General features: G+C 43.5%; 1 protein-coding gene across 1 annotated transcript in view; it reads left to right on the forward strand.

Moving 5' to 3' along the window:
* sucla2 (succinate-CoA ligase ADP-forming subunit beta) overlaps nucleotides 1-10807 on the forward strand; it is a 37591-nt gene extending 26784 nt beyond the window's left edge. The window contains exons 9-11 of the mRNA XM_079563452.1: nucleotides 30-150; nucleotides 9038-9126; nucleotides 10554-10807. Coding sequence (XP_079419578.1) covers nucleotides 30-150; nucleotides 9038-9126; nucleotides 10554-10628 — 285 coding nt within the window. The 3' untranslated portion in view covers nucleotides 10629-10807. The remainder of the gene's footprint in view (nucleotides 1-29; nucleotides 151-9037; nucleotides 9127-10553) is intronic.
* Nucleotides 10808-26727: the final 15920 nt, after the last annotated feature.

The following is a 26727-nucleotide window of genomic DNA, read 5'->3' on the forward strand; positions in this document are numbered from 1 at the left end:
GGCTTGGATTTGATCTGTTTTCTGTGCAGGTCCAGGCCATTCTGGTGAACATTTTCGGGGGCATCATGAGGTGTGACGTCATCGCTCAGGGCATCATCATGGCCGTGCAGGACCTGGACCTGAAGATCCCCATTGTAGTTCGGTTACAAGGTGCGGCAGCTTCCGTCTTATCTCAGCACTTACAGGGGCTCGATGCAAGTTGGCCATTTTATGCTCACTACTGCCACCTCAGGCCATACGTGTAACTGCAGCTTCTACATTAAGCTCGTGCATGACGGCACTTCAGACCCGAAGTAACAGCTTTCTGAGTGACAGGATTGTAGAGGCAGTTGTGGTGAACAGGTCTGAGCTCTATACCTTCGGACATTGTTGGAACATGTAGGGGGAGGAAAATACTTCATTTTAACATTTTTAACCTCCGCATAGTCCCTGTAAAGCTCTTTGACTATTTTTTTTTTTTAATCTGCACTGATCCTAATCCAGATTTTACACTGAGTTGTTTTATTTTTACCATTTTGTTATTTTTCTTCACCTTTTCAAACTCCAAACCGTGTGAAACTGAAAGGCTGTTGGATTAAAGCGTCCCGGGTGATGGCGAGGTTTGTAACCAGAGGAAGTTTGGCCAGAGCAGGTGCACGCTCTGAAGTGTGAGGGGAAACAGCTGCTTAATAACTCTGCACCTGCTCTGGCCAAACTTCCTCTAGTCACAAACACCCGGACGCTTTAATCCAACAGTTTCACACATTCTGAAGTTTAAAAATGTGAAGAAAAAAACAACAATGTGCCAATGTGGCTACGCTAGTTCCTCTGAGCTGAAGTTGTGGGCGCGAGTGCTTCCTGTTCGTGTTCATTTCCATTAAGATGAGCTTAGACCCGTTCGAATCATCGCATTCCTAGATTCTGTGTTGGACGGTGAGTTCCTGGTAGACGGTCACTTCCTGCAGGTTAAAGAGTTGGTGATCAGTGTAAATATTTCAGTGGAGGCGACGTCTGTGTTTATGAGGATCAGTGAGTTTGTCTTGAAGCTAAAGGCTAACATTAACTTCATGCATTATACAATTTGATGCCTCAAATATAAACTAATCTGCAAATAAACCATCTTGTCCTTTATTTTTGTTCCATTTTTTTAAATAGCATGTTCGCCTTTAGCTTCAAGACAAACTATCCTTTATGATCACAGGCGTCTCCTCTGAACTCGTTTTGATTTGAACACAGTAAATGATCATCTACCGGGAACTCACTGCCCACCACGTAATCTTTAGACAATATGATTATTATTCCAGTAGGTCCGAGCTAGTCTCTAAAGGAAAATAACACAGACAGGAAGTACCAGCGCTCACAACTTCAGGTCAGAGGAACTAGCATAGCCACACCGAGCAACAAGCCAATATTACACTATTATATTATACATTGTGTACTCACTGCTGCCACCTCAGGTCTTACTTGTAACTGCAGCTTGTATATTAAGCTCGTGCATGACGGCACCTCAGACCCGACGTAACACAGGTCTGAGCTCAGTCTACACATTAGGACATGGAGGAACATGCAGGGGGAGGAAAATACTTACTTTGTAAACTCCGTATAGTCCCTTTAAACTACATGTATGGAAAAACATATAACAGTACCCAGTGACCCTCAAAAGTTGTGAAATGTGCTTATGAACTCTTTCCTGAGAAGAACTGGGATGTTAGAAATGTATTAAGACTATTGGGAATAGGGTTGGGCGATGTCCCCTTAATTGGCCGTTGACTATGTTTACAGTGAACCATCGTGATGGACGATGATATCGTCCATTTCTCATTATAAGCATTTTTTACATAGCCTATATATGCTGCATATTACTATGTATGTTAGGAAAATGTGAGATTGCAGATAAATGGATCTAAACTAAACCTGATCTGAACAAAGTCATGAACACGACTTTTGCAACAGAAATGTGTTAAAACTCGTGCGTAAAGTGTGAGAGGAGAACGACTTAAGAGCGTCAACTCCTCAATACCAAGACTCTTCTCACACTAATACAAATGTAAATCACAGCTTATTATTTGCATTTGCTCAGTTTTAACGTAATGTTTAAGAAACAGTGGGTGAACGGGACAATATGTTCACGTTTGCGTCGTAGCCACGTTTTTGAAGCCGCTCCGCCCGGTCCGTAACCTCGTAACCTCGTAACCTCGTACCTCCTGCACCGCCTCTTTCTCTCCTCTCTCTCCTCTCTCGGTCCTTCGTGAGAATTATCCAAATCCATGCGCGCTCATCCAGCTCCGATGTGAGCGCCATCTCGTCATTTTGAAACGGTTTAAGTTTCCGTACGCAGCAAAGCAAAACCAGGCGCTGTTAAACTCTGAGCTGCAGAGAGAGAGAGAGAGAGAGAGAGAGAGAGAGAGCTCCGTGCGTCAGAAACAGCAGCGCTGCGTCTTTACTTTAATAATTACGGCGAACACATCATGGCTTCTAGCAGGTACTGACACTAGTGTGCATATTAGTTACATCCGTGATTTAATTTACAGTGAAATCCCTGCACAGTTTGTAGGTTTACAAGGCCCACAGAAGACCAGTGTGTGTTTCTGACAGGAGGGGGCGTGGCATCACGATGGCGGCTCTACATCGAGATGTTGCTCATTCATCATGATGGACGATGATATTGTTCATCGGCACAACCCTAATTGGGAATGAGTTTGCACCAAAATGATTTACTGATTGACTAAGGCAGGTGCTGAATTGCAAACGCCACTTAAAATGTGAGTGTTTATGATGGACAAACGTCAGCTGCACCTGCTTTTGTATTTCCTCACTCTCTGGTTTCAACAAAAGAATCAGGCCTTTAAGTTTAGTTATAATGGACGTCTATGTTCTGATTGTCTCTAAACCAGTTATTCTCAGTTATGCCGAGTCAAAGCCGCCGTGCGATTAGAAAACATGGTTTATTCCGGCTCAGATGAGGCTCGTGAGACTCCAGCGCCGGTTGTTTTTTCGGTGCCGCGTTTCCGCTGATATTTCGGCGCTGGCTGGTTTCGCGCTGAGATCTAAAACGGAGCTGGCACCTCCACTTTGTCCTCAGGGGAATCCTCCATTCCACACAGCTCCTACATCCTTCATTCCACACAGCTCCTACATCCTCCATTCCACACAGCTCCTACATCCTCCATTCCACACAGCTCCTACATCCTCCATTCCACACAGTTACTACATCCTCCATTCCACACAGCTCCTACATCCTTCATTCCACACAGCTCCTACATCCTCCATTCCACACAGCTCCTACATCCTCCATTCCACACAGCTCCTACATCCTTCATTCCACACAGCTCCTACATCCTCCATTCCACACAGTTACTACATCCTCCATTCGACACAGCTCCTACATCCTCCATTCCACACAGCTCCTACATCCTTCATTCCACACAGCTCCTACATCCTCCATTCCACACAGCTCCACATCCTCCATTCCACACAGCTCCTACATCCTCCATTCCACACAGCTCCTACATCCTTCATTCCACACAGCTCCACATCCTCCATTCCACACAGCTCCTACATCCTCCATTCCACACAGCTCCTACATCCTCCATTCCACACAGCTCCTACATCCTTCATTCCACACAGCTCCTACATCCTCCATTCCACACAGCTCCTACATCCTTCATTCCACACAGCTCCTACATCCTCCATTCCACACAGCTCCTACATCCTCCATTCCACACAGCTCCTACATCCTTCATTCCACACAGCTCCTACATCCTTCATTCCACACAGCTCCACATCCTCCATTCCACACAGCTCCTACATCCTCCATTCCACACAGCTCCTACATCCTTCATTCCACACAGCTCCTACATCCTCCATTCCACACAGCTCCTACATCCTTCATTCCACACAGCTCCTACATCCTTCATTCCACACAGCTCCACATCCTCCATTCCACACAGCTCCTACATCCTCCATTCGACACAGCTCCTACATCCTTCATTCCACACAGCTCCACATCCTCCATTCCACACAGCTCCTACATCCTCCATTCCACACAGCTCCTACATCCTCCATTCGACACAGCTCCTACATCCTTCATTCCACACAGCTCCACATCCTCCATTCCACACAGCTCCTACATCCTTCATTCCACACAGCTCCTACATCCTTCATTCCACACAGCTCCTACATCCTCCATTCCACACAGTTCCTACATCCTTCATTCCACACAGCTCCTACATCCTCCATTCGACACAGCTCCTACATCCTCCATTCCACACAGCTCCTACATCCTCCATTCGACACAGCTCCTACATCCTCCATTCCACACAGCTCCTACATCCTCCATTCCACACAGCTCCTACATCCTTCATTCCACACAGCTCCTACATCCTTCATTCCACACAGCTCCACATCCTCCATTCCACACAGCTCCTACATCCTCCATTCGACACAGCTCCTACATCCTTCATTCCACACAGCTCCACATCCTCCATTCCACACAGCTCCTACATCCTCCATTCCACACAGCTCCTACATCCTCCATTCGACACAGCTCCTACATCCTTCATTCCACACAGCTCCACATCCTCCATTCCACACAGCTCCTACATCCTTCATTCCACACAGCTCCTACATCCTTCATTCCACACAGCTCCTACATCCTCCATTCCACACAGTTCCTACATCCTTCATTCCACACAGCTCCTACATCCTCCATTCGACACAGCTCCTACATCCTCCATTCCACACAGCTCCTACATCCTCCATTCGACACAGCTCCTACATCCTTCATTCCACACAGCTCCTACATCCTTCATTCCACACAGCTCCTACATCCTCCATTCCACACAGCTCCTACATCCTTCATTCCACACAGCTCCTACATCCTTCATTCCACACAGCTCCTACATCCTCCATTCCACACAGCTCCTACATCCTTCATTCCACACAGCTCCTACATCCTTCATTCCACACAGCTCCTACATCCTTCATTCCACACAGCTCCTACATCCTGCTGCTGCTGCTGCTGCTGCTGCTGCTGCTGCTGCTGCTGCTGCTGCTGCTGCTGCTGCTGCTGCTGCTGTGGGACTGGAGGCTCCACAGTGTTCTGTGGGAGAGAGACGAGCAAATATGGAAGGGATTATTTAGTGCGACTTATCGACTCACTCAAAGCCTGAAAGATGAATTATCACCTCTTTAAGATGATCACAAAGGGAGTTATTCAGTAATTTACCCTTTAAAACACGCCAGCCCTTTATTTTAAACCTCACCACACCTGTTCTGTAACGCGTTTGCTTCAGGGCTGTGCAATTTATCACCGAATTTACAATATGGCAAATCACAGAAGTCTTTCAGGACGGAGATTTACTCACAACGGTCCAAACAAAAAGTCTTAAAACTTAAAAAAGACAGTTTGTCATGATTTCCCTAGTTTAGTTTAGTTTTGTGTCTAATGTCTGTTCAGTGACGTCGTGCTCTTTGGTGTTGAGCGAGCAGAAACTTTAAATTCACTTCGTTTCTCTTTATTTTCATTTTATTCAGTGCATGCTCGGTGTTTCCTTAACCAACACATAGCTGCAAACAAACCTTTTAAGGCAGACCTGGGCCACATCCGGCCCATGACTGGTAGAGCATAAATTCATACGTATGTCAGAAGAATAGATGGTGGATGTCACTGATCAGAATTGTGTGTTTCAATAGACTTTATTTGATTCCGTCCCGCACTTGTTTTAGTCAGGTGGCTGTCCCCCCCAGACGTGCTCTGAATACATTCAAAAAGTAATATTTTTTGAAAGTAACATGACTTCCTTCACTCATTTGAGCAATTTCTGCATTTAAATGTATCAGATATAAAATCGTACATTAAATAGTCTGAGCCCTAGAGCAGAGTTTTTCAACCTTTTTTGAGCCAAGGCACATTTTTTTCATTGAAAAAATCCCGAGGCTCCACCAGCACAAAATATAAAAAATGTGACCCTGTAGCCGATATTCAGTCGTTCACATCAAAGTGTCTTGAATAGGAACACTGTATAATCTCACTACCCACAATGCCACAGTCACCGCCACCTGCCGCATCCATGCATCACTAATTCTCTTGTTTCACAGATGTTAGCGACCGAATATGGAGTATTTATCACATGGTTACTCTACTCTAGAAGCACAGACACTCCAAAACGGTACATTATTTGCGGATAATAATGAATTTCTTTTTTTTTTAAAACAACTAGGTGAAATTGGATAATTTTCCAAGGCTCACCAGACAATATCTCACGGCACAGTGGTTGAAAAACACTGCCCTAGAGAACAGCGGTGACACTGTTGTTCAAACACTAATAAGTCAATTTACAAATGCTAAAATGTACAGCATTTTAAGTAAAACGCTTGTGCTTTTGTGTGATATCACAATAAAGCCTCTCAGGTTTCTTGTCCAGTATCTTGATAGCAGAGGTGCTTCAGAGGAGGCTGACGTCTGTGACTGTGCTGGGATGTAATGATACATCGTTTTTTGAGAAAATGCTGATACTTTGCCGCCCAATGAGATTCTTGTGTTAGTTTAGCTGTTCTTCGATGGCACGGTAGCGCAGCCGTTAGCGTTAGCGTTAGCGGTTAGCGCTCGTGCGTCACAGCTAGAAGGTCCTGGGTTTGATTCGTGTCTGCTTAGGTTTCCTGTAGACGCTCCGGTTTCCCCTACCACTAAAAACATGTACAATAGGACAGGATGAAGGTGTTCATGGGGGACGACGGCTGGATTAGCCCAAGGCTAATCGGGCGTGGCGTGTTTACATGCATGAGACCCATGTGTGTTCATTAACATGCACTGTCCCGACCAAATAAACCAATACAGGGGCTCGTCATGTAATTAAATCATGAAAAAGTGCATTTATTTCTGTTGTTCAACTTTAAATGTGAAACTAATATATGATATAGACTCATTACAGCAAAGTGACAAATGTCCAGCTTTAGTTTGTTTTATTACACGGCTCTTCACAACGTAAGTAGAAGCTCCGTTGATTTGAATGTGATTTCCCAACGTTCTCCCGGTCATTATTTCCTGATAAAGTTCCTCTGAGTTGGTGTTTTCATATCACTCCGCACGTACGTAGCAGCGACACTATCTGTCCCGTCACTGAGAGAGAAGTCGGGGAATCGTGAGTCTGACTTTCAACTTACCCAGAGATTCACCACCTCCTCCACCTGCACCTTCAGCTAAGTAGCTAGGCTAGCTGCTAGCCTTGCTGCTTCTAGCCTAGCCAAACGCTGCCGAGCAACGCGCAAACTTTTGGGAAATATTTGCCGCGGAAGTCGTTAAATAAACCTTTGGACCTTCATAAAAGTGTACGAAGTTTATGTTGTGTGTGTTCAGTTGCAAATGGCCGAATAATAAGCGGATAATGTATAGAACGCTGGTCATTATCGGGAAAATAAGCACCTTCAGGGCGAAACAAGACCCCTCCGCTTCGCGTCGGGGTCCGGTTCGCCCGGTCGGTGCTTATTTTACCGATAATGACCAGCGTTCTATACATTATCCCTTACTTAGTTTGTTACAGTTTGATGTTTATGGCTCACAGTCTATTTAAATATCCTAATGTTGAGTTAAGTTTTTGCAACCTGAGCCATAATGTGATTAGTCATTTTTATTTTAAGGACAGACAATTTAACAAAACAACACAATAGACAAATGAAAGTAAGAGATAAAATAAAGTGAAATGTAATAAAATAACTTAAAATGAAATAAAAGTAAAGAATAATAATTGGAGTCTGTCGTATCCTTTACATCAGGGGTGTCAAACAGGCGCGCGGATCCAGCCCCTGCCCTTCAGTTCACCACTTCCTGAATGTGCCAAAAAACTGAAAAAGAGTTCGACAGAGTTCTACACGTGTCCAGCAGAGGGCACCAACACAACAAGAGCCCAGGACACAAACACCACACAGTCCCGTGGCAAATGGACCGTCTGCCCCGGGACAGGTCTACGAGGAACCTGTGACACAGACTTGTAAAGTGCAAAACAAGCCGCCGTTATCACTGAAGCCACAGTCAGGCTGGGGCCAAATCACAGCCGGTTACTATTCATTTATCAGACATTTCTTCTCCATTATATTCACCTTGTTCCGCCCCGCCCACTTTTGCCACTTTTCGCGTTGTCTCGGCGCCTCGTTGTCCAGACACTTCCGGTCGAGCGCAAGGCCCGTTCATTTTAACGGAGAACGAGGGGAAATAATCTGTTTAGTCGATTGATTTGTGTAAAATGTCCGATGTTCGTTTGCTCCGACATGTCGACTCTGCAGCGTTTCTCTGTCGGCCTGAAAACGGCTTTGTTTTCCTGTAGAGACTGATTTTATGTGGACTTCTCCAGCCCCAGGTTAACACATAGGAGAAAAGGGGCGGGCACAATAGGCGGCGTTCACGATTTAGAACGTGATGATGTCATAATGTCAGGTGGAGGGCGGGGCCAATGCAACTCTATGGGAGAAATACAGTTTTTGGAAGAAATCTCCAAAACGAAAAATGACAAATGTTTTTCCTCTTCAGTGTCTGATCGTGATCGGATTCACAAACCTGTGAGATTATTTTTTTGTCTGAAAGTCTTTTCTATTGGACAACATCACGGTCATGTTTTCACATATTGTCACCACTTTTTGACATTTTTTAGAGATAATAATTGGACATTAGTTCATATGAGCCGACAGAGGAGACGATGAACTTTGTGACAGTTTGTGTTTCATGTGGATTCCTCCAGTAATGACTGAGATATGAGCCAAAAAACAAAGACATAAAAATATGCATTTTGTCAGTTACCACAGTTACCATAGTTACCGTCAGTTGACCTCCACCTCAATGTTAAACTATGGCTCTTTAGAATGTTGTGATGTCACGGGAACGCAGCCTATTCATGGCGGCGCCCACGCGAACCTGACAAGCCCCTGTAAATAAGTATTTCCTGACCGACTTATAAATGTGTTCTGCAGAGCTGTAGATCCTCCAGAACGGTCCCGTGTCCCATGCCGTGTGCTGTGCCTGAGCCAGTGCGTGGTGTGGTTGTTGAAACGTGTTTTTGTGCCGCAGGAACCCGAGTGGACGACGCCAAAGCCCTGATCGCTGCCAGCCCTCTGAAGATCCTGGCCTGTGACGATCTCGACGAAGCTGCTAAAATGGTACTGCTGCTCCCACACAGAGACACATATGCTTCATTCACACTGTGGGAGGGGTTTTCTCTTTAGTATAACGTTATTCTCTCACATAACTTCACAGTCCAGCTTTGTCCTGTTCTGGCTGAAATCTAACACAGCGTTTCCAAAAGGTTTAAAAGCATTTCAGTTTAGTTAAAGACGTCTGTGCCAGGTTTGAGTTCTTAAAGGAACAGCCACCGTTTTCCACACTGAGATCTGTTCTTACCTGAGCTTAAACCAGTTGATGCACACCTGTGGAGAGGCAAAATGCTAACAACATCTTGTTGGTTGTTTTGCGTGACTGAGCGCACACACAAAGACCAGGCAGCAGTGGCGTGCGCCCCCCCCCCCCCCATGACATGGATATTTTTGTCCATGTCAAAAATATGTTAAATAACAATAATCCTGGGCCCAGGCACCTCCTCACCTCCTCTCTCCTCCTCACCTCCTCACCTCCTCTCTCCTCTCTCTCCTCAGCTCAGCTCACACTGCTCTGACCCTGGTCTACCCTCAGCCCTGATTTAGTCTGAATAATACAGCTCATTTTCAGAACATTTTAAAGCGACAAACAGAACCGCTAAAGTGAGTGACTTGTTACCGCGGGCTTTATCCGGACGGTCTCGACGCGGCGGCGCTGACAGTCTCGCCCCGACGGCCTCTCGTTTCCTTTTCCTTTAATAATCCAGTCATGTCGCGCTGGTTCATTCATAAAGTTACCGAATTTACTCAGTTCACTTTACTCCCGCGTCTCACAGAGCTGGGCTGTACCAACTTCTCAAACAGGGGAGACACGGGGACAGCACAGATGCCCTTCTGGGATCAGGAGCGTCAGCGCCGCCGCGGCTCAGAGGCAGAGGAGGAAGCACGATATGACGTTGCTGAACATTAAAAGGGCAAATATCTAAGAACAATAAAATAAATAATACTTAATATTGGGGAGAGAAAAAAACAGGTCTTGAGAAGGGCACTTACAGGGCACAGGGCAGAGGGGCAGGTGCTTGAGCACCACCTGGGCTCTATCTGTGCACGTGCCTGCCAGGCAGGGAAGAAGAAGATCTTTATTTATGTAGCGCCTTTCACAGACTCGTCTAAGCTCAGGTAAGAACATATTTCAGTATGGAAAAATGGTGGCCTGTTCCTTTAAAGGGACTATACAGAGTTTAAACATGTTTAAATTAAGTATTTTCCTCCCCCTACATGTGGGTGCACACAATGAAATTTGACATTTTGAGCAAGAATTAATGTAAAACTGAAAGAAAATTGACAGAAAACTTCAGCAAAACCTGCTTTTGAACATTCCCTGAACCTCGAGTAGTGGAGTCATATAGACCTTCTACTTCCTCCATCTCAGACAAATACCTCCAGAGTGCAGGAAGAAGTGAATGACCGTAACACATCCGATCTCCCCGCAGGTCGTGAAGCTTTCTGAAATCGTGTCGTTGGCGAAGGAAGCCCAGGTGGACATCACCTTCCAGCTGCCCATTTAAACTCCGCCCCCGTGTCCCCTGTGTCCTGCTGCTCTGTCCTCCTTCAAAACCCAACTGTGGACAGAAAACACCTCTTTCATCCGCTCCAGGTGGCAGAAACGTACAAACCACCACATCCTACGCTGCAACGAAAAGATACACGAGTTCAACTTACCTGGACTCAGGATTTAGAGTCATTTGAACTAGATTAGATTTGGTTCCTCTTAGGGCCGCATAGCTGTATAACTTGGCTTGTTTTCATAACAGAAATGTATATTACCTGCTATATTAACAAAAAAGGCCTTTAATAGAGACAAAAAGTACAATTTTAAATGATAATCTGACTCTTTTCCATTGAAAGTCTGCAGAAATCTGTTGGAAACACTGGATTTTTACTGGGCTTTTTCTGATTTGATGTTTTTCTTACTTCAATCCAAAGTGGGACTCTCAAAATCTCCCATTTTTGATCTTTAATGGCACTTAAAACAAAATAATATATTAATTTTCTTTTCTTTTTTCCCCCCCAAGTAAGAAAATGTCAAAAAATATTTGTGAAAACCAAATATCAAAGCCCTAACGAGCGACTTAATCTGACTTTGTTAAAACTACTCAAAATCCTGACTTCAATTTCAACTTTCTTCACGATGTACAGTTTCCTTTGTCTTTCACTTTCTCTCAACTCAACTCGAGTAAAAAACGCACAATTTCTTTCCACCGACACACTCTGAACACAGGACTCGTGCTCCCGCCTCACGCTCATTTCTATGTTTTATTGTCCTGTGGATAAGAGGGATGTGATGAATAAATTATAAATGTATTGGTCTACGAGGTTTTCTCAGTCACTCCGTTACTTTTGTCAGCACGGATCAGATCAGGCGCCGAAAGATGCTTTTTCCAACGGCAGTTTTGCTCTTTTTTTATTCTTAATTCAAGCAAAAGCTCCTCGAGGTTATTCAACACAACTGACGTAATCACCAAACCACCTGGAGGAGGAGTTTTCACGTTGGCTTCTTCTTCTTCTAGCGCTGACGTGCTCTGATTAATCTTTACTGGGTTTAATTGCGTCACAGATCCACATGTTTAGCATAAAAGCTGTAAAATAAATAAGTACGACGTAGATTTATGGCGGCAAAACAAACTATTCTATTACAAGAAATAAGCTTTAACTAACAAAGAAAGCTGGTTTTCACTGTTTTACACATTATGTTTTATTTTACGGCTCTGCACAGCGTAAGCAGAAGCTCCGTTGATTTGAATGGGATTTCCTAGGGCTGTGCAATTAATCGAAATTCGATTACGATTTCGATTTACAACAGTAAACGATTACAAAATTAGCATAATCGCAAGAAATCGATTATAATTTTTTTTTTCAATTTTTTTTTTTTTTTCAATTTTTTTTTTCAAATTTTTAATTTTTGGATTTTTGTCATTTTTTTTGATGGATTTTTGACTTTTTTTTGATGGATTTTTGTCATTTTTTTGATGGATTTTTGTCATTTTTTTGATGGATTTTTGTCATTTTTTTGATGGATTTTTGTCATTTTTTTGATGGATTTTTGACTTTTTTTTGATGGATTTTTGACTTTTTTTTGATGGATTTTTGTCATTTTTTTGATGGATTTTTGACATTTTTTTTGATGGATTTTTGTCATTTTGTTGATGGATTTTTGTCACTTTTTTGATGGATTTTTTAAAGGCAACAAATAATCGTTTGAATAATCGTGATTTCAATTATGACAAAAATAATCGTGATTATTATTTTTTCAATAATCGAGCAGCCCTAGGATTTCCCATCGTTCTCCCGGTCATTATTTCCTGATAAAGCACGTCTGAGTTGGTGCTTTCATATCACTCCGCACGTACGTAGCAGCGACACTATCTGTCCTGTCACTGAGAGAGAAGTCGGGGAATCGTGAGTCTGACTTTCAACTTACCCAGAGATTCACCACCTCCTCCACCTGCACCTCCGTCAGGGCGAGCCGGACCCCTCCACGTCGGGGTCCGGCTCGCCCTGACGGTGCTTATTTTCCCAATAATGACCAGCGTTCTATACATTATCCCTTACTTAAAACCTTGCTGGAAGATTAGCCTATTGTGGAGCTGCCTGGGGCCCCAACAGTCATAAGCCCCATGAACCAACCCGTTATTCAGAATCCTGCAGTAAACGCCTGATAAACAGTCTTCCTAATGATTGTGGTGATGCAGTTACACCATGTGTCCACTGATGCTCCGTGGCGCTGTTCGTCCCTCTCCTGCTGCTGCTTCAGTGAGTCACGGCTCCCTAATGTTCACTTATAATGAGATGTTTTTACTCATGACTCCACCAGATTATATTCCTAAAGTGAAACCGGTTTATTATAACTCTCTCATGACCTAAAGAACCTCAGCTGCTGTTCTGAGGAAAACTTATGCAGAGAAGTGCATTATGGGAGATGTCAGGTGCCTCTCTCCTAGTATGTAGTGCACTGAGCGGCCACCAGAGGGCCCCCCACCAACAGAAAAGGCTCTCGGAATGAGGAAAGAGTGTTAGCAGCTCAGTGGGTATTTGCTTGAAATAAGAACAAAATAAGTCATTTTGGAAACACTTTGTAATAACAACACCTTATTCAGCCTTAAGTAATCATGAACTAACACTCAGTAATTACTGGTAGTAGTTCAGTAATAAGTATGAGTTACACTTAGTGAATAGATCATGATGAATTGTGTGGTTTATTAAGGCTAAATAAGGTGTAGTTAATATAAAGTGTTCACTTGTCGAAGAATAAGTGCAACAACTAAAACTCCTGGAAACCAGGTCAATATTCTGAGTTCTTCACTGCTCGTGTCTCATTTATGTTAAACGTGTCGGCCTCTGTCTTTGTGTATTTGCTGCTACGGTTTCACCACTTTTCATGAATGTTGTTACTTCAAAACTAAGCGGCAAAAGTATCAGAACTGTTTCAGTGCTTTTCCTGGTTTCGGCAGCTACAGCGAATGAAACGACTAAACCAGGAGCTCGTCCAGAATGTAAGACGAGACGCTGCAGGTGAAGAGGGAAAAAACATATGAATTATACTGATAAATATGAGAGAAAGAATATATATAAAGTTTTCAGTCATGATTTAAAGGGATGTTTCCGGATGTTTGACTTAAGGCCTCATTTCCTCGTTATCCAGAGTGTTGCTGATTTATGGAGATATTTTGTAATTCATGCAGTTCTTATGTTTGAAGAGTTTTGTGGCGCTAGGCTAATGCAAGGCTAGTGCATGTCTATGGTATCAGCTAGCCTGCATTAAAAACAGTGTGACCCGCTCCACAGAGCACCTGAGGCAAATCACTGATAACACCAGACTAACCATATACATGTCTGTGTTCATAGAGTCATTTAAAAGACCTTATATTTGAGCAGCATCAGCTTCGTGGTTGTATAAGCTACGCGGCGGCGGAGTGATCTGCTAGAAAATAGTCCCTCAAAATGTGATCATTCATATGCACTACAAAAAGTAAATGTCAAGCTTTGGCTTAAATGACCTGTATTGAGGAAATGTTTCTTGTTTTGAGCGGTTTTCACTCATTTAGACACTTTCAAGTTTCCTTTGCTTGTTTGAGGACATTTCAGACCAGTTCTAGGGTAAATCTCGCTTGAAATAAGAAAGTAAAATTGCCAATGAGATAAGACCAATTTTCTTTCCCCATTGGCAAAGAAAATGACCTGAAATAAGGACGAAACGTATCGAAACGAGTCAGAAACATCTCAGAACAAGTGAAATAATCCAGGACAAATGACCAACAACTTCTTAACCAGTCACAACAACTAAAATCTGGATTATTGTGCTCAAACTGAGATGTTAAATACTTTTTGCAGTGAGATGCAGGTCAGTTATATTCCAAACACAGACATGTATATGGTGAGTCTGGTGTTATCAGTGCCTCAGGTGCTCTGTGGAGCGGGTCACACTGTGTTTAATGCAGGCTAGCTGATACCATAGACATGCACTAGCCTAGCGCCACGAAACTCTTCAAATATAAGAACTGCATGAATTACAAAAAGAAAAAATATCTCCAGAAATCCCTTTAATATAAAAATAACCTAAAAATTGCTTATATCAGTGACGAAATCTAAATAATGAATCGAGACAGGTTTAAATGTGTGGATTTACTTTAAGTTGATTTTTGCCGTTCAAACACTGTAAAAACTCATCTTGAAATAAGTGAATTCTTCTCGAAATCAGTCATTCTGTCCTTGATTTGAGAGTCTAGTTTAAATCTAGTAAAATCACAAGGGCTGAAACGACTAATCGATTATCGAAAGAGTCGACAACTATTTTCAGTAATCGATTAATCGTTTTCTGGTTCACACAGACTCAAATGGAGCAAAAATGACATGAAAAAAACCTGCTTTGATTTTATATTCGGGGTCTGTCGTGTTTTGGACATTGTAAATTTCATTAATCAAGCCTTCAAAAAACATTTCCCTTTAGTTTCCTCCATCAACACATCCTCAAGCAGCGCCACGTGGGCTATAATGTCATCAAAAAAACACCATTCACAGCCAAGCGATTACTCGATTAATCCATTACAAAATAATCGTTAGTTGCAGCCCTAGAAATCACTGCACCCATTTCTTAAAACTAGACTCAAATCAAGGACAAAAGTACTTATTTCAAGATTACTTTTTGCAGTGAAGCTCAATAATTCAAGTCGATATTAGAAAATCCCTCTGAAACAAACTCACACAGATGTTTTTTAAAGTACAGACTGGAAAGTTCGGCGTCTGTTGGAGCTTTTCCCCCGAACTGCTTATATAAAATCCCCAAACGCCAAACTCATCACTTTGTAACTTCATATCTTCTGGAAGTTGCGAAAGCCGCCAGATCCTTCCCCGATAACGATGTGCGAGTTCGCTCAGAGATAATCACGTCACGCCGCGTTTAAAACTTTCCCTCCAAAAACCCCCATGCATTATTCAAACGCTCCGGCCCGGAAACCCCGCGCGCCGGGGGAGAGTTCAGAAAAACACCTCCTGCTGATTCACGCTGGATAAACATTTACTTCTCCTAATGTGTGGAGTGAAATAACGATCCAAGGACACGGAGCTTTCTAGTTTCAGATTAAAAGTTGTATACTGTGAGCAACGTCCGGCCCAGGGGCAAAATCCGGGCCCCTCAGATCAAACCTGCTTCCACTAAACTGATGAGAAGTGTTAAAAAACGGTTCATTCCTCACACGTTCTCCCTCCAACTCCCAAAATGGCGTCCGCTTTATGCTACGATCGGAACAAAATAAGCTTTAACGGTGTCTTCTTGTTCCACTTCCGGCTCTAAACACAACTAAAACCAGACAAAAATCCTCCGTCAGGACTTGGCCAGATCTAAAACTGACCTCGGTCCAGTTTAAAGCTGCGTTACGTAACTTTAGTCTGGGGGAAGGAGGTGATATTTATGTGTGTTTGACTTTTCAGGCTGTGTGGGTGGTCAGCACGGCGGCTTTACTTTCTGTCAGCCTCGAGGGCGCTCCAGGGTCTTTGTTTTTAGGGTTTCTGGGTTTCTCATAGAAATACATTAGCCGTCGAATCTTGGACCTGTTTACATTGAACGTTCTATCCCCATACACATGAACGGAGAAGCAAGGCCCTATATTGAAGTACTTCTATGTCCTATTCATGGCATTTATATTATTATTATTTATCATTAACATAATATACGATGATGTGACTCACAAAAAGCAAAAACTTAACTGAATTTGAGTTAGCATTTAGCTCAGAGGGACAGAGTGATATAGTACAAATAATCACACAATGGAAATATATTTTTTCACTCACTCACTTGGCTGTAAATACTGTTTAAGTGACGTTAGCCCGCAGTTAGCTTTGCCCGTTAGCCTGTTAGCTCCTTCTTCATGATCCCATTAGTGTGTATTGGTGACTCCGACCCAGGGGCAGGACTGGGACTGATAAACAGCCCTGGTCAGTCTGGCCCAAATCAGCGTAAATGTGACGCTTCCACAAATACATCTGTGAACCTCTGACCCCCCGCCTTCACCGAGCATTTCCTCTGGGTCGGCTTTGCCCAAATCTAAAAGCTTCATGACTGGAGGGCAACACTGTAACGTCTCATTTTTTTGTTGCTTTTTGGCGTGTTTTCGTCACTTTTTTTTTTCTTTTAACCCCTTAACTCCCGCCTGAACCGAGCACATTTTCTCCAGTTTGGCTTTACCCCAATCCAAAAGCTTCCGGAAAAAAGGTGAGAAAATAGCGACAAAACTGAGACGGAAAAATTGATGAAAAAGTGGCGAAAATCTGATAAAAAATTGACCCAAAAATTATTAAAATTAGACGAAAAAATGACAAAAAATGACCAAAAAAATGAGTTGAATCCCCAACAAAAAAATGATGGAAAAAAAATGTGATGACGTGAGGAAAAAGCTCCTCTCGGTTCAGGCGGGAGTTCAGAGGTTAAGCTTTTAGATTTGGGTAAAGCTCGGTTATGCCCGGGGGTGAGGGTGAGGGTAAAGTGAGGGGCCAGACCGGGGGCCCCAGAGCCAGTGGCCCCTCTGTGCTCTTCCAGAATGGACTTAGGGCCAGTCCGCCCCTGCTCCGACCCGGTGGCAGTCATATTGCAGCTGTGGTTTCTGTCCAGAGACACCAGGGGGCGACGAAAGACCCTCCAATCATCCCATAAACACTTGTATCACCCCCACAGGGACGACGGGGAGGGTTTATTAAGGTAAAAGTTACTTAGTGCTGCTTTAAATCAAATCTGTACATTTACTAATGATTCCTCGCAAGGCTTTGACCTCACCTACATGTGTTGAAAACAGCTGAAAACATCTGTGTCGTCCATAATGTGCGATGTTTGGAGGCTAATGCTAACGGCTATGGGAAAAATGCATTGAGGAGGCTAACGGACGCCGCTTCTTCTCTTTATTTCTCTGTGTTTTCTCTGCTTGTGACCCGATCTCCATGGTAACGCATAAGTTTCGTCCACAAAGCCTGCGAGAAACCCTCAGAACAGCTGATCCAAGAGGTGGTTGTGATGGAGAATAATGGCGCTCGGCTTTAACCACGAAAACCAAAACATCAGCTTCCATACGGCACCTTTAACACTGACTCCACCTGTGTTTGTCTTTACATTCGAACAGTTTGTCATGTTTTGGAGACAGAACTGTGGTGTGAGCTCTCAGTGGTGCAGGAGAAGAACAAATGCGTTGAACATGTATAAAGTGTTATTTGTCCTGTGACGGTTTGGGTAAAGCCGCAGCCCCGAGCGTAAAGACTGTAACGTTTCCTTCACTTCAGCTCCAGAGATGTTTGTTCTTGTAAATAAAGGAAGCTGGGAGACGGTGATGGATTCGCTGTGTGATATTTATGCTCCGCTCCGGAGTCTAATAAAAAAGAGAAATGAAGGAAGAGATTGTGTTTTGTGTCTGGGTTTGGGAGCGTGAGCGGAGACGCTGAGAAGAGCTTTGGGTTAGACGTTATACACGAATAAGATTCCACTCCAGAGGTTTAGTTTTTTTACAGCGACACTGCCTGAGATAAATCCCGGTGCAGACAGAGAGTGACCCACTTCTGCGCCGCATATGTTAACACCAGCGCTCTCCCATTCATTCTCAATGGTAAATATGGATGCTGTACAGGCTTTGGCCACCACGTCACACTGGGGGCGCTGTTTCACTCCTTTCGCAAAGGAAACACTGTTCTGGTGTTTATCGATCACAGAGCGTGAGAAATCTGCAAACAGAAAATCTCAATGTTGAACCTGATCAGCATCATTATTATGATTATTAAGTGACTGGATCCGGACCTTAGTTCACGTGTGCAGAGAAGACGAAGACTTTGTGACTGTTTCTGTTTCATGTGGATACGTCCAGCTGTTACACATTCTCTGGCTTGTTAAAAACCCCACAATCCCCTCCTTCCCCCCCCGAGCAGCAGGGCCCGGACCCGGAGCTCCTCAGTCATTAAGTAAGGATTAAACCACTCGGAGCCGCGTTAGCCGGTTCTAACGGCCGACACAGTGTTGTTCCTCCTGCATTATAACGTCTAACGCGGCTCCTCGTTGTTTAATCCGCTTATACCAGGGTCCCACAAACCTAACATTTATAATAAACGTGTTTTTCATTGACTAAAGTCACTAAATCTGCCAGACTACGGGACTATTTTGTGTGGGTTATTAGCCGGTCACTGAAGGCTGGTCTCAGAGCGAGTCATTCTCCGCAGCTATTACGAGGATCTCAGTCAGGCTCAACGACACAACATCAGCACAGAATCACAACACAACAGGACTAACCCGGAAACACTTTTCCCTGGAAGGAAACACCGATATGCGCCACTCGTGGGCACCAGTTATTTACCTTAGTTTTTGTCACATTATTTGTCTTTTTTTTTGTCTTTTTTTGTCTTTTTTTGTCACATTTTTTGTCTTTTTTTTTGTCTTTTTTTTGTCTTTTTTTTGTTTTGTTTTTGTCAAATTTTTTGTATTTTTTTGTCTTTTTTCATCTTTTTTTGTCACATTTTTCGTCTTTTTTTGTCTTTTTTTTGTTTGTTTTTTTTGTCTTTTTTTGTCTTTTTTTTTCTTTATTTGTCACATTTTTTGTAATTTTTTGTAATTTTTGTCTTTTTTTCGTCATTTTTTGTTTTTTTTGTGGTTTTTTTGTCACATTTTTGGCACATCTTCATCCTTGTTTTCGTCTCAGTTCTGTCACTATTTTCACACCTTTCACACCTCAGCTTTTGGATTGGGGTAAAGCCGAGCTGGAGAAAACGTGCTCGGTTCAGGCGGGAGTTCAGGGGTCAACCTGAAGAAACAGCTGCGGTGGAGTCGCTCACACCTGGGCCCCCCCAACTCAAACTTTTATGTTTGACTTTACTAATCCAGACAAAGATGCTTCAATGCAGGATCATTTTATGTACGGCTGAAAATGATGAATAGCCTTAACCGTTTCCAATAGAAATGTAAAGCTCATATGTTATTAACAGTAGCTAACCTAGCTGCTCACTCTCCTCTACAAACATTTAGCAAACACTAAATCCATCTCATACGTTCCTGTCAGTCACTAATGACGCCTTTATCTGAGTCAGCTGTGTCAGGCGTTGCTATGGAGACGCCACAGCGGAGTGACATCCCAGTGATTTAACTACCGGACTACGTGTGTGGTTATACCAAAATAATGCACCAGCCAATCAGAGTCCAGTATTCACCCAGACCATGGGATAAAGAGTCTTTGGAGCTCCTCCCTCGAGCAGCAGGACCTGGGCTCAATCCGAAACCATCAAATTGTCTCCTCTAAGCACTAACACCAGCATCTAACTCCTTAACCTTTCATGGGGTCGACTGTTAGATCTGTGCAGTTCGGGAACTAGAGCTTCAGCAGCATTTGAACAATCCGTCCATCCTTAAACAGGGGAAAGGGAAGTGACATCACCAACAGCTGCTTTTCTTCTTCTTTAAAGTTATTGGTGGAGTGCAGGCAAAACAAAAGTGCATGTCGCCCCCTAGTGTCCAACAACAACATAGTGTCCAAACAAAGACATTTAAAGGGGCTGGAAGCAAGTTCGCCATTTTATACTCACTACTGCCACCTCTGGCCATATATGTAACTGCACCTTCTATATTAAGCTCGTGCATGACGGCAATTCGGGCCGAAGTGATACATTTTTGAGTGACCGTACAGGATTTTAGAGGCAGTTGTGGTGAACAGGTCTGAGCTCATTCTACACATTAGGACATGGCTGGAACATGTAGGGGGAGGAAAATACTTAATTTTAACATTTTTAAACTCCTTGTAGTCCCTTTAAGGAGAAAAATAAATCCAAATGATCCAAACATTTCCCTTTAGTCTTATTTTATTTCAACAGCTGTTTCATAAAGCTACATTATGCAAATGATCCAAGTGGCTTAAGTTTCTACTAAATGAAAACAAAAGCATTTAATCTGTTTCCTGAGTTTCCTCTTTAACACTGACATGTGACTGAGCTGTGGAGACGACAACATGGATTTATCACTTTAGAAAGTTTGGCTTGTGCAGAATCTTACTTTTTAATTATTATTATTTTTATTATTAAATGTGCTCCGGTCAATCAACAGTGGTGCAGGAATCACTCGAGGGCGGGGGCGAGGGGGGTGGGGGGATTTGGCGCAGTGGCTTATGGGACGGCACATAGCTCCTAATCACTGGTTAGTTAGCATCAGAGGCCCCTATGCTAAAGTGGCTATGATAGTTAGCATCAGAGGTCCCTATGCTAAAGTGGCTATGATAGTTAGCATCAGAGGCCCCTATGCTAAAGTGGCTATGATAGTTAGCATCAGAGGTCCCTATGCTAAAGTGGCTATGATAGTTAGCATCAGAGGTCCCTATGCTAAAGTGGCTATGATAGTTAGCATCAGAGGTCCCTATGCTAAAGTGGCTATGATAGTTAGCATCAGAGGTCCCTATGCTAAAGTGGCTATGATAGTTGGCATCAGAGGTCCCTATGCTAAAGTGGCTATGATAGTTAGCACCAGAGGTCCCTATGCTAAAGTTGCTATGATAGTTAGCATCAGAGGTCCCTATGCTAAAGTGGCTATGATAGTTAGCACCAGAGGTCCCTATGCTAAAGTTGCTATGATAGTTAGCATCAGAGGTCCCTATGCTAAAGTGGCTATGATAGTTAGCATCAGAGGTCCCTATGCTAAAGTGGCTATGATAGTTAGCATCAAAGGTCCCTATGCTAAAGTGGCTATGATAGTTAGCATCAGAGGTCCCTATGCTAAAGTGGCTATGATAGTTAGCATCAGAGGTCCCTATGCTAAAGTGGCTATGATAGTTAGCATCAGAGGTCCCTATGCTAAAGTGGCTATGATAGTTAGCATCAAGGCTCCTTTTCCTAACTACTTCCTAACTGACTTACCAATTCGGAGGCAACTTGCCATGGCGGACGCTGACGCATATCCGGTTTGGCGTAAGAGCTCTTAGCAATCTGCCCGTTTCGGAACCAGCCCTGGACCCGGACCAGGACCCGGAGCTCCTCAGTCATCATGACCTTTGACCCTCCTGCAGGTGAGTGATCTCCCTTGTTTGTTCTCATTGTGTTTTGTTCCGGTCTTGATTGCGTGTATTGTGTGTGATTGTTTTAAAGAGGCTGATGACTGAGCAGAGCTGTGGAAACGCCTCGGCTCCAGAATAAATCACTTGTTTACAGGAAAAAGCCACTCGACGTCTCAAAGAGCAAAATCAGGAGAAAGCACGAGGCTGTGTTTGTGTTTCTACATGAGCTCCAGCTGAAAAACCGTTTAAACAAAATACAGTTTGAACTTTTTCAATGCCGATTTTTCAGTAACTCACAATGTTCTCGTCAAAAACAGACCTGGACTCGTGTTCGGAGCCACTCGCGCATCTTTGAATAATCTTTCCTCACCTCCCTCACTCTTGCTAAGTTTAATAATGTATCTTTATTGAAACACCTGCGACTGGAGGATTGTGTGAAACCACTGGATGTTTTGTTCAGTGAGTTTGATCAATATTGCATTTCCGCCATTGCTGTAGTTCCTCCATATCGCCTCTAGGCCCCCATTGAAAAGCATTGGACTTAAGACACGTTAAAAACAACTGTAAAGCCTGGTCCCCTTTTTTTGGAACTATCTAGATCAGGGGGGCCCAAAGTTCTGTCGGCGCCAGAGAGTGACCTACTTATGTGCAGCATCTGGTTAAAACTAACTCTCTCCCATTCATTCTCAATGGCAAATATAGATGCAGTACACTGTTTGACCACCAGCGTCACATTGGGGGCGCTGTTTCTCTCCTTTCACAAAGTTAAGGAAACACTGTTGTGGAGTCTTGGTGTTTGTCATAGAGCGTCACAGCATCAACTTCCCAACTTGTTCCACATTTTATTGCAAAGGTCGTTGACATATGTGACTTTTAAAAGAGTTGATGCTGAGCTGACACTTTCAGATTGTTCTAATGTGGCGTTTTCTTTGACTTAAAGACATGAATGAGGTGAAGTCAGTGTAGGTGCTGCAGGTACAGGTGGTGCTGTTGAACTATTTTGCAACAATGATTTTGTTCTACTAAAACTTGGCTTTTGTAGCATGTTATTTGCATAGATAGAATTAAATGCAAATGTAAACCAGAAAAGAAGATAAAGTAACTGTTATTGTTTGCAGTTGTTTGTGTCTCACGCTGACATCGCCGTGTTCGACCCTGAGGCACTTTTCATTCTGGCCTCGGAGACAAAAAGTCTGGGCCCCCCTGGTTTAGAGCTGGATCTTCCTCCTGAGCTGACGCTGAGTTAGTCACAGTTATAGAAACCAGGCTGGTTTTAGTAAGAAGAACTTTATAAATCTGGTCTTAATGTGGCAGCATATCGGGGACAGGAAGAGAATTGGACACAGGGGTTTAGCGCATGCGCAGGCTTCGCATGGTCAATTTATGTTTACGACAGTTAGAAAACAGTTATGGCAGCATCGGGGACAGTTAGAAGACAGTGATTAATATGTTGGAGTCGAATAAAAAAAATAGCTTGACACAGACATAATGCTTTGTATAACATCATTTTAATAAAAATCAAAAGTACTGTTTTGAAAGAAGTTTGTCTTAACTCAGCACAATATATTTAGTACTTCTGCGCATGCGTCTTACAGGCGCGCAGTTCCACCGGCTTTAAAATGTATTAACATTTTTATGATTTTTATGATGATTTTAATTGTTTTTCTGCTAATTCCAGTCATATAGATGCAAACTACCCACGAGGATGTTTTCTTTCGTGTTTTTTCGCTGAAAAGAATGGCTTTATGAGGAACTAACCTATTTAAATCTTATATTTGGCTGCCTTGTGTGTAAATATATATAGGCCTATAAATATTATCATAGATTGTACATTTTGTAAATAGTCAATTGTTGTGTTTTTGTTTAGTCGAATCTGATCGTTTATAATTATTATAATTTATATCATCATCAAAATCATCATTATTTTGTTTATTTGTATTTACTATAAATATACACAATTTACAACTTGTTGTTCTGTTGCTTTGTCAAATCTTTATTAATCGTTATTATCATTTCTATCATCATTACAATTATTTATTTCAATGTATTTTACATAAATATAGCCGACATAATTTACACATTGCCTAATTAACACTTTCTCCGTCTGTGAGATCAATAAAGTATCAAAGAGCTGCCGTAAACAAGCGAGGCTGCGCATGCGCTAAACACCGAAGCCCCGATTCTCCAGCGTTCGCTAGCTCCGATTCTCTTCCTGTCCCCGATATGCCTGACACAGTTAATGAGGGCGGGACTGTTAGCATTGGAGCAGCGCGAGCTACACGTCACACAAGGGCGGAGTCTACGGTGAAGATCCCGCCCTTATGCCCTTTTTAGGAACATGCTTGGTCAGAGCTGGGGAGGAGGAGTCTGTAAATCCTCCATTACTCCCCCCTCGAGCGTGGTCATTATGGTAAAGGGGGAGGAGTGAGGAGGAGACGTTACATACAGTCTATGGGGCCCAGAGCCAATGTGACCAGTGACCATTTTAAAACGTGGGGGAAAATAGACCATTGTTAACCTGAACCCCAGTCTGACAGGGGCACATGGTTAGTGGTTCTCACAGGGGGGGCGGGGCCCACATCGGTCACTGTGTTCCCTTCTGCCCTGCTGCATGTATCTGTTACTGACCGTGGGTTCGCTCTTGGGATGTGAACTGTCGGGCCCCCGGTGGTTTTCTGCTTAGGGCCCCTGAAAGGCCAGTACCGGCTCTGGCAACAAGAATCACCTGCAGTTCCTACTTCAACGTTTAAACTCTCAGACTGTCACTTTAAGGCGTGTGCAGGATCGACACGTCTGTTTCATACCTGGGCCTTGATGTTTTACGTTTTAAAAGTTTCTAATGAAGCTTCTGTTGAGTCTTTTTCCACATTTTGAAAGTTGCAGCTCAACTCTCTCTATCATAAACCTGGGACATTTTCCTCGCTCAGATACAGGAGCGTTTCCGAAACACTGTGTCCCTGATGAACTGGTGTCTGAAGTGGATAAGCCTCCGTTTGGTGAGTTCAGGCCTGTCCCGATAAGAGCGGCGGAAACAGCCCGGGACAGACGACAGAGGAGGCGGCGCTTTAGCACTCATGAAAACTGCATTTACTCTGAGAGGAAGCTCCTTCTTGACGGTCTCTGGTTTGATTCCTGGACCATGATCCAGGGAAACATAGAGAAACATTGCTGCAGATGACGGACATACAGAAGGGGGGGTTTTGTGATCCTCCATGTTCTCCTCCATGTTCTCCTCCATGTTCTGCTCCATGTTCTCCTCCATGTTCTCCTCCATGTTCTCCTCCATGTTCTCCTCCATGTTCTCCTCCATGTTCTCCTCCATGTTCTCCTCCACACAGATGTTTCAGTCTCCCCGGCTGTGGCTCTTCCAGTGCACATATGTTCACCAGGTAAATGCCGACACTCTGCCTGCACACTTAGCACATGGAGAGGCTAGAATGTAGTTTTTGTTTGACAAAGATTAAGAAGAAGAAGATCTTTGCTTTCTCTCCATGATGGCGCATCAGTAACATGTGGTGCTTCCCTCAGGGTCACAGAGGAGCAGTGAAGGAGGCGTGGCCGTTCCATTATTACTTTGCTTATAGTAGAACTATATTTTCTAATAATATACTTCTTTTTAACCTCATACCCCCCACTAAAGGGACTAGATGGAAGTTTTTTATGCTCTCTACTACCACCTCAGGTCTCACGCATAACTGCAGCTTCTCTATTAAGCTCTATAAACGATATGGACAAAATGTTGATCTTCATGCCAGATATATCGATGTCGATACGATATAACTATGGGTTCGGTGAAAATAAAATAAAAACATACAAACGAGTGCAGTTTTATTCATGAAAATCTATGGTTTATATCTTGCTTTTTTGATATTAAAGGGGTTTGATGCAAGTTTGTCATTTTATCCTCACTGCTGCCCCCTCAGGTCTTATGTGTAACTGCAGCTTCTGTGTTAAGCTCGTGCATGACGGCACTTCAGACCCGCAGTGACACGTTTCTGAGGGACAGGACTTCAGAGGCCGTTGTTGTGAACAGGTCTGAGCTCGTTCTCCACATCAGGAACATGGAGGAACATGGAGGAACATGGAGGAACATGGAGGAACATGGAGGAACATGGAGGAACATGTGGGAAGATGGAGGAACATGTGGGAAGATGGAGGAACATGTGGGAAGATGGAGGAACATGTGGGAAGATGGAGGAACATGTGGGAAGATGGAGGAACATGTGGGAAGATGGAGGAACATGTGGGAAGATGGAGGAACATGTGGGAACATGGAGGAACATGTGGGAAGATGGAGGAACATGTGGGAAGATGGAGGAACATGTGGGAAGATGGAGGAACATGTGGGAAGATGGAGGAACATGTGGGAACATGGAGGAACATGGAGGAACATGGAGGAACATGGAGGAACATGTGGGAAAACACTACATACGTTTAACATTCTTAAACTCCGTCTAGTCCCTTTAGCCGTGAGCATCTTCTCCAGTCCGGCTTCTTGGAACAGGCGTCAAAAAAGCAACAAAAACACAACAAAATATGACAAAAAAGTGACGACAACTCCCCATCAGCCGGACTGGAGAGAAGGTGCTCGGTGAAGGCGGGGGTTCAGAGGTTAAAGCTTTAGACAGTTTTAATCAGTCTCTCAGACTCTTCCATATTTAAACTGGCTTCTCCAGCGGAGTATATTTAATTTAATATTCCTCCTTTTGTGTTTTTAGTTTATTTGGGCGACTCTGGTGCAGAGGGTCGAGCGGGTCGTCTCGTGTTTGGAAGGTCAGGGGTTCGAATCCCGCCTCCTGATGGTGCACACTGTCGTTGTGTCCTTGGGCAAGACACGTCCCTCTCCATGTCTGCACTGCTGTATGAATGAGCGTGAATGGGAAAAGCGCTGCATAAGTCGAGACAATAAGAACTGACCTTGAATTCACAGTTTTCCAAATGAATCTGTGGAGAAACGTTGTCCCAGATGCCCTTCCTCTCCTCTCCTTGTTGAGAACATGTCTGCAGAGCTGGAGTCCTTCCTCCTCTTGTTGAGAACATGTCTGCAGAGCTGGAGTCCTTCCTCTCCTTGTTGAGAACATGTCTGCAGAGCTTTAGTCCTTCCTCTCCTTGT

This window comes from Gobius niger, assembly GCF_951799975.1.
Source record: "Gobius niger genome assembly, chromosome: 9".
Lineage (NCBI taxonomy): Eukaryota > Metazoa > Chordata > Actinopteri > Gobiiformes > Gobiidae > Gobius > Gobius niger.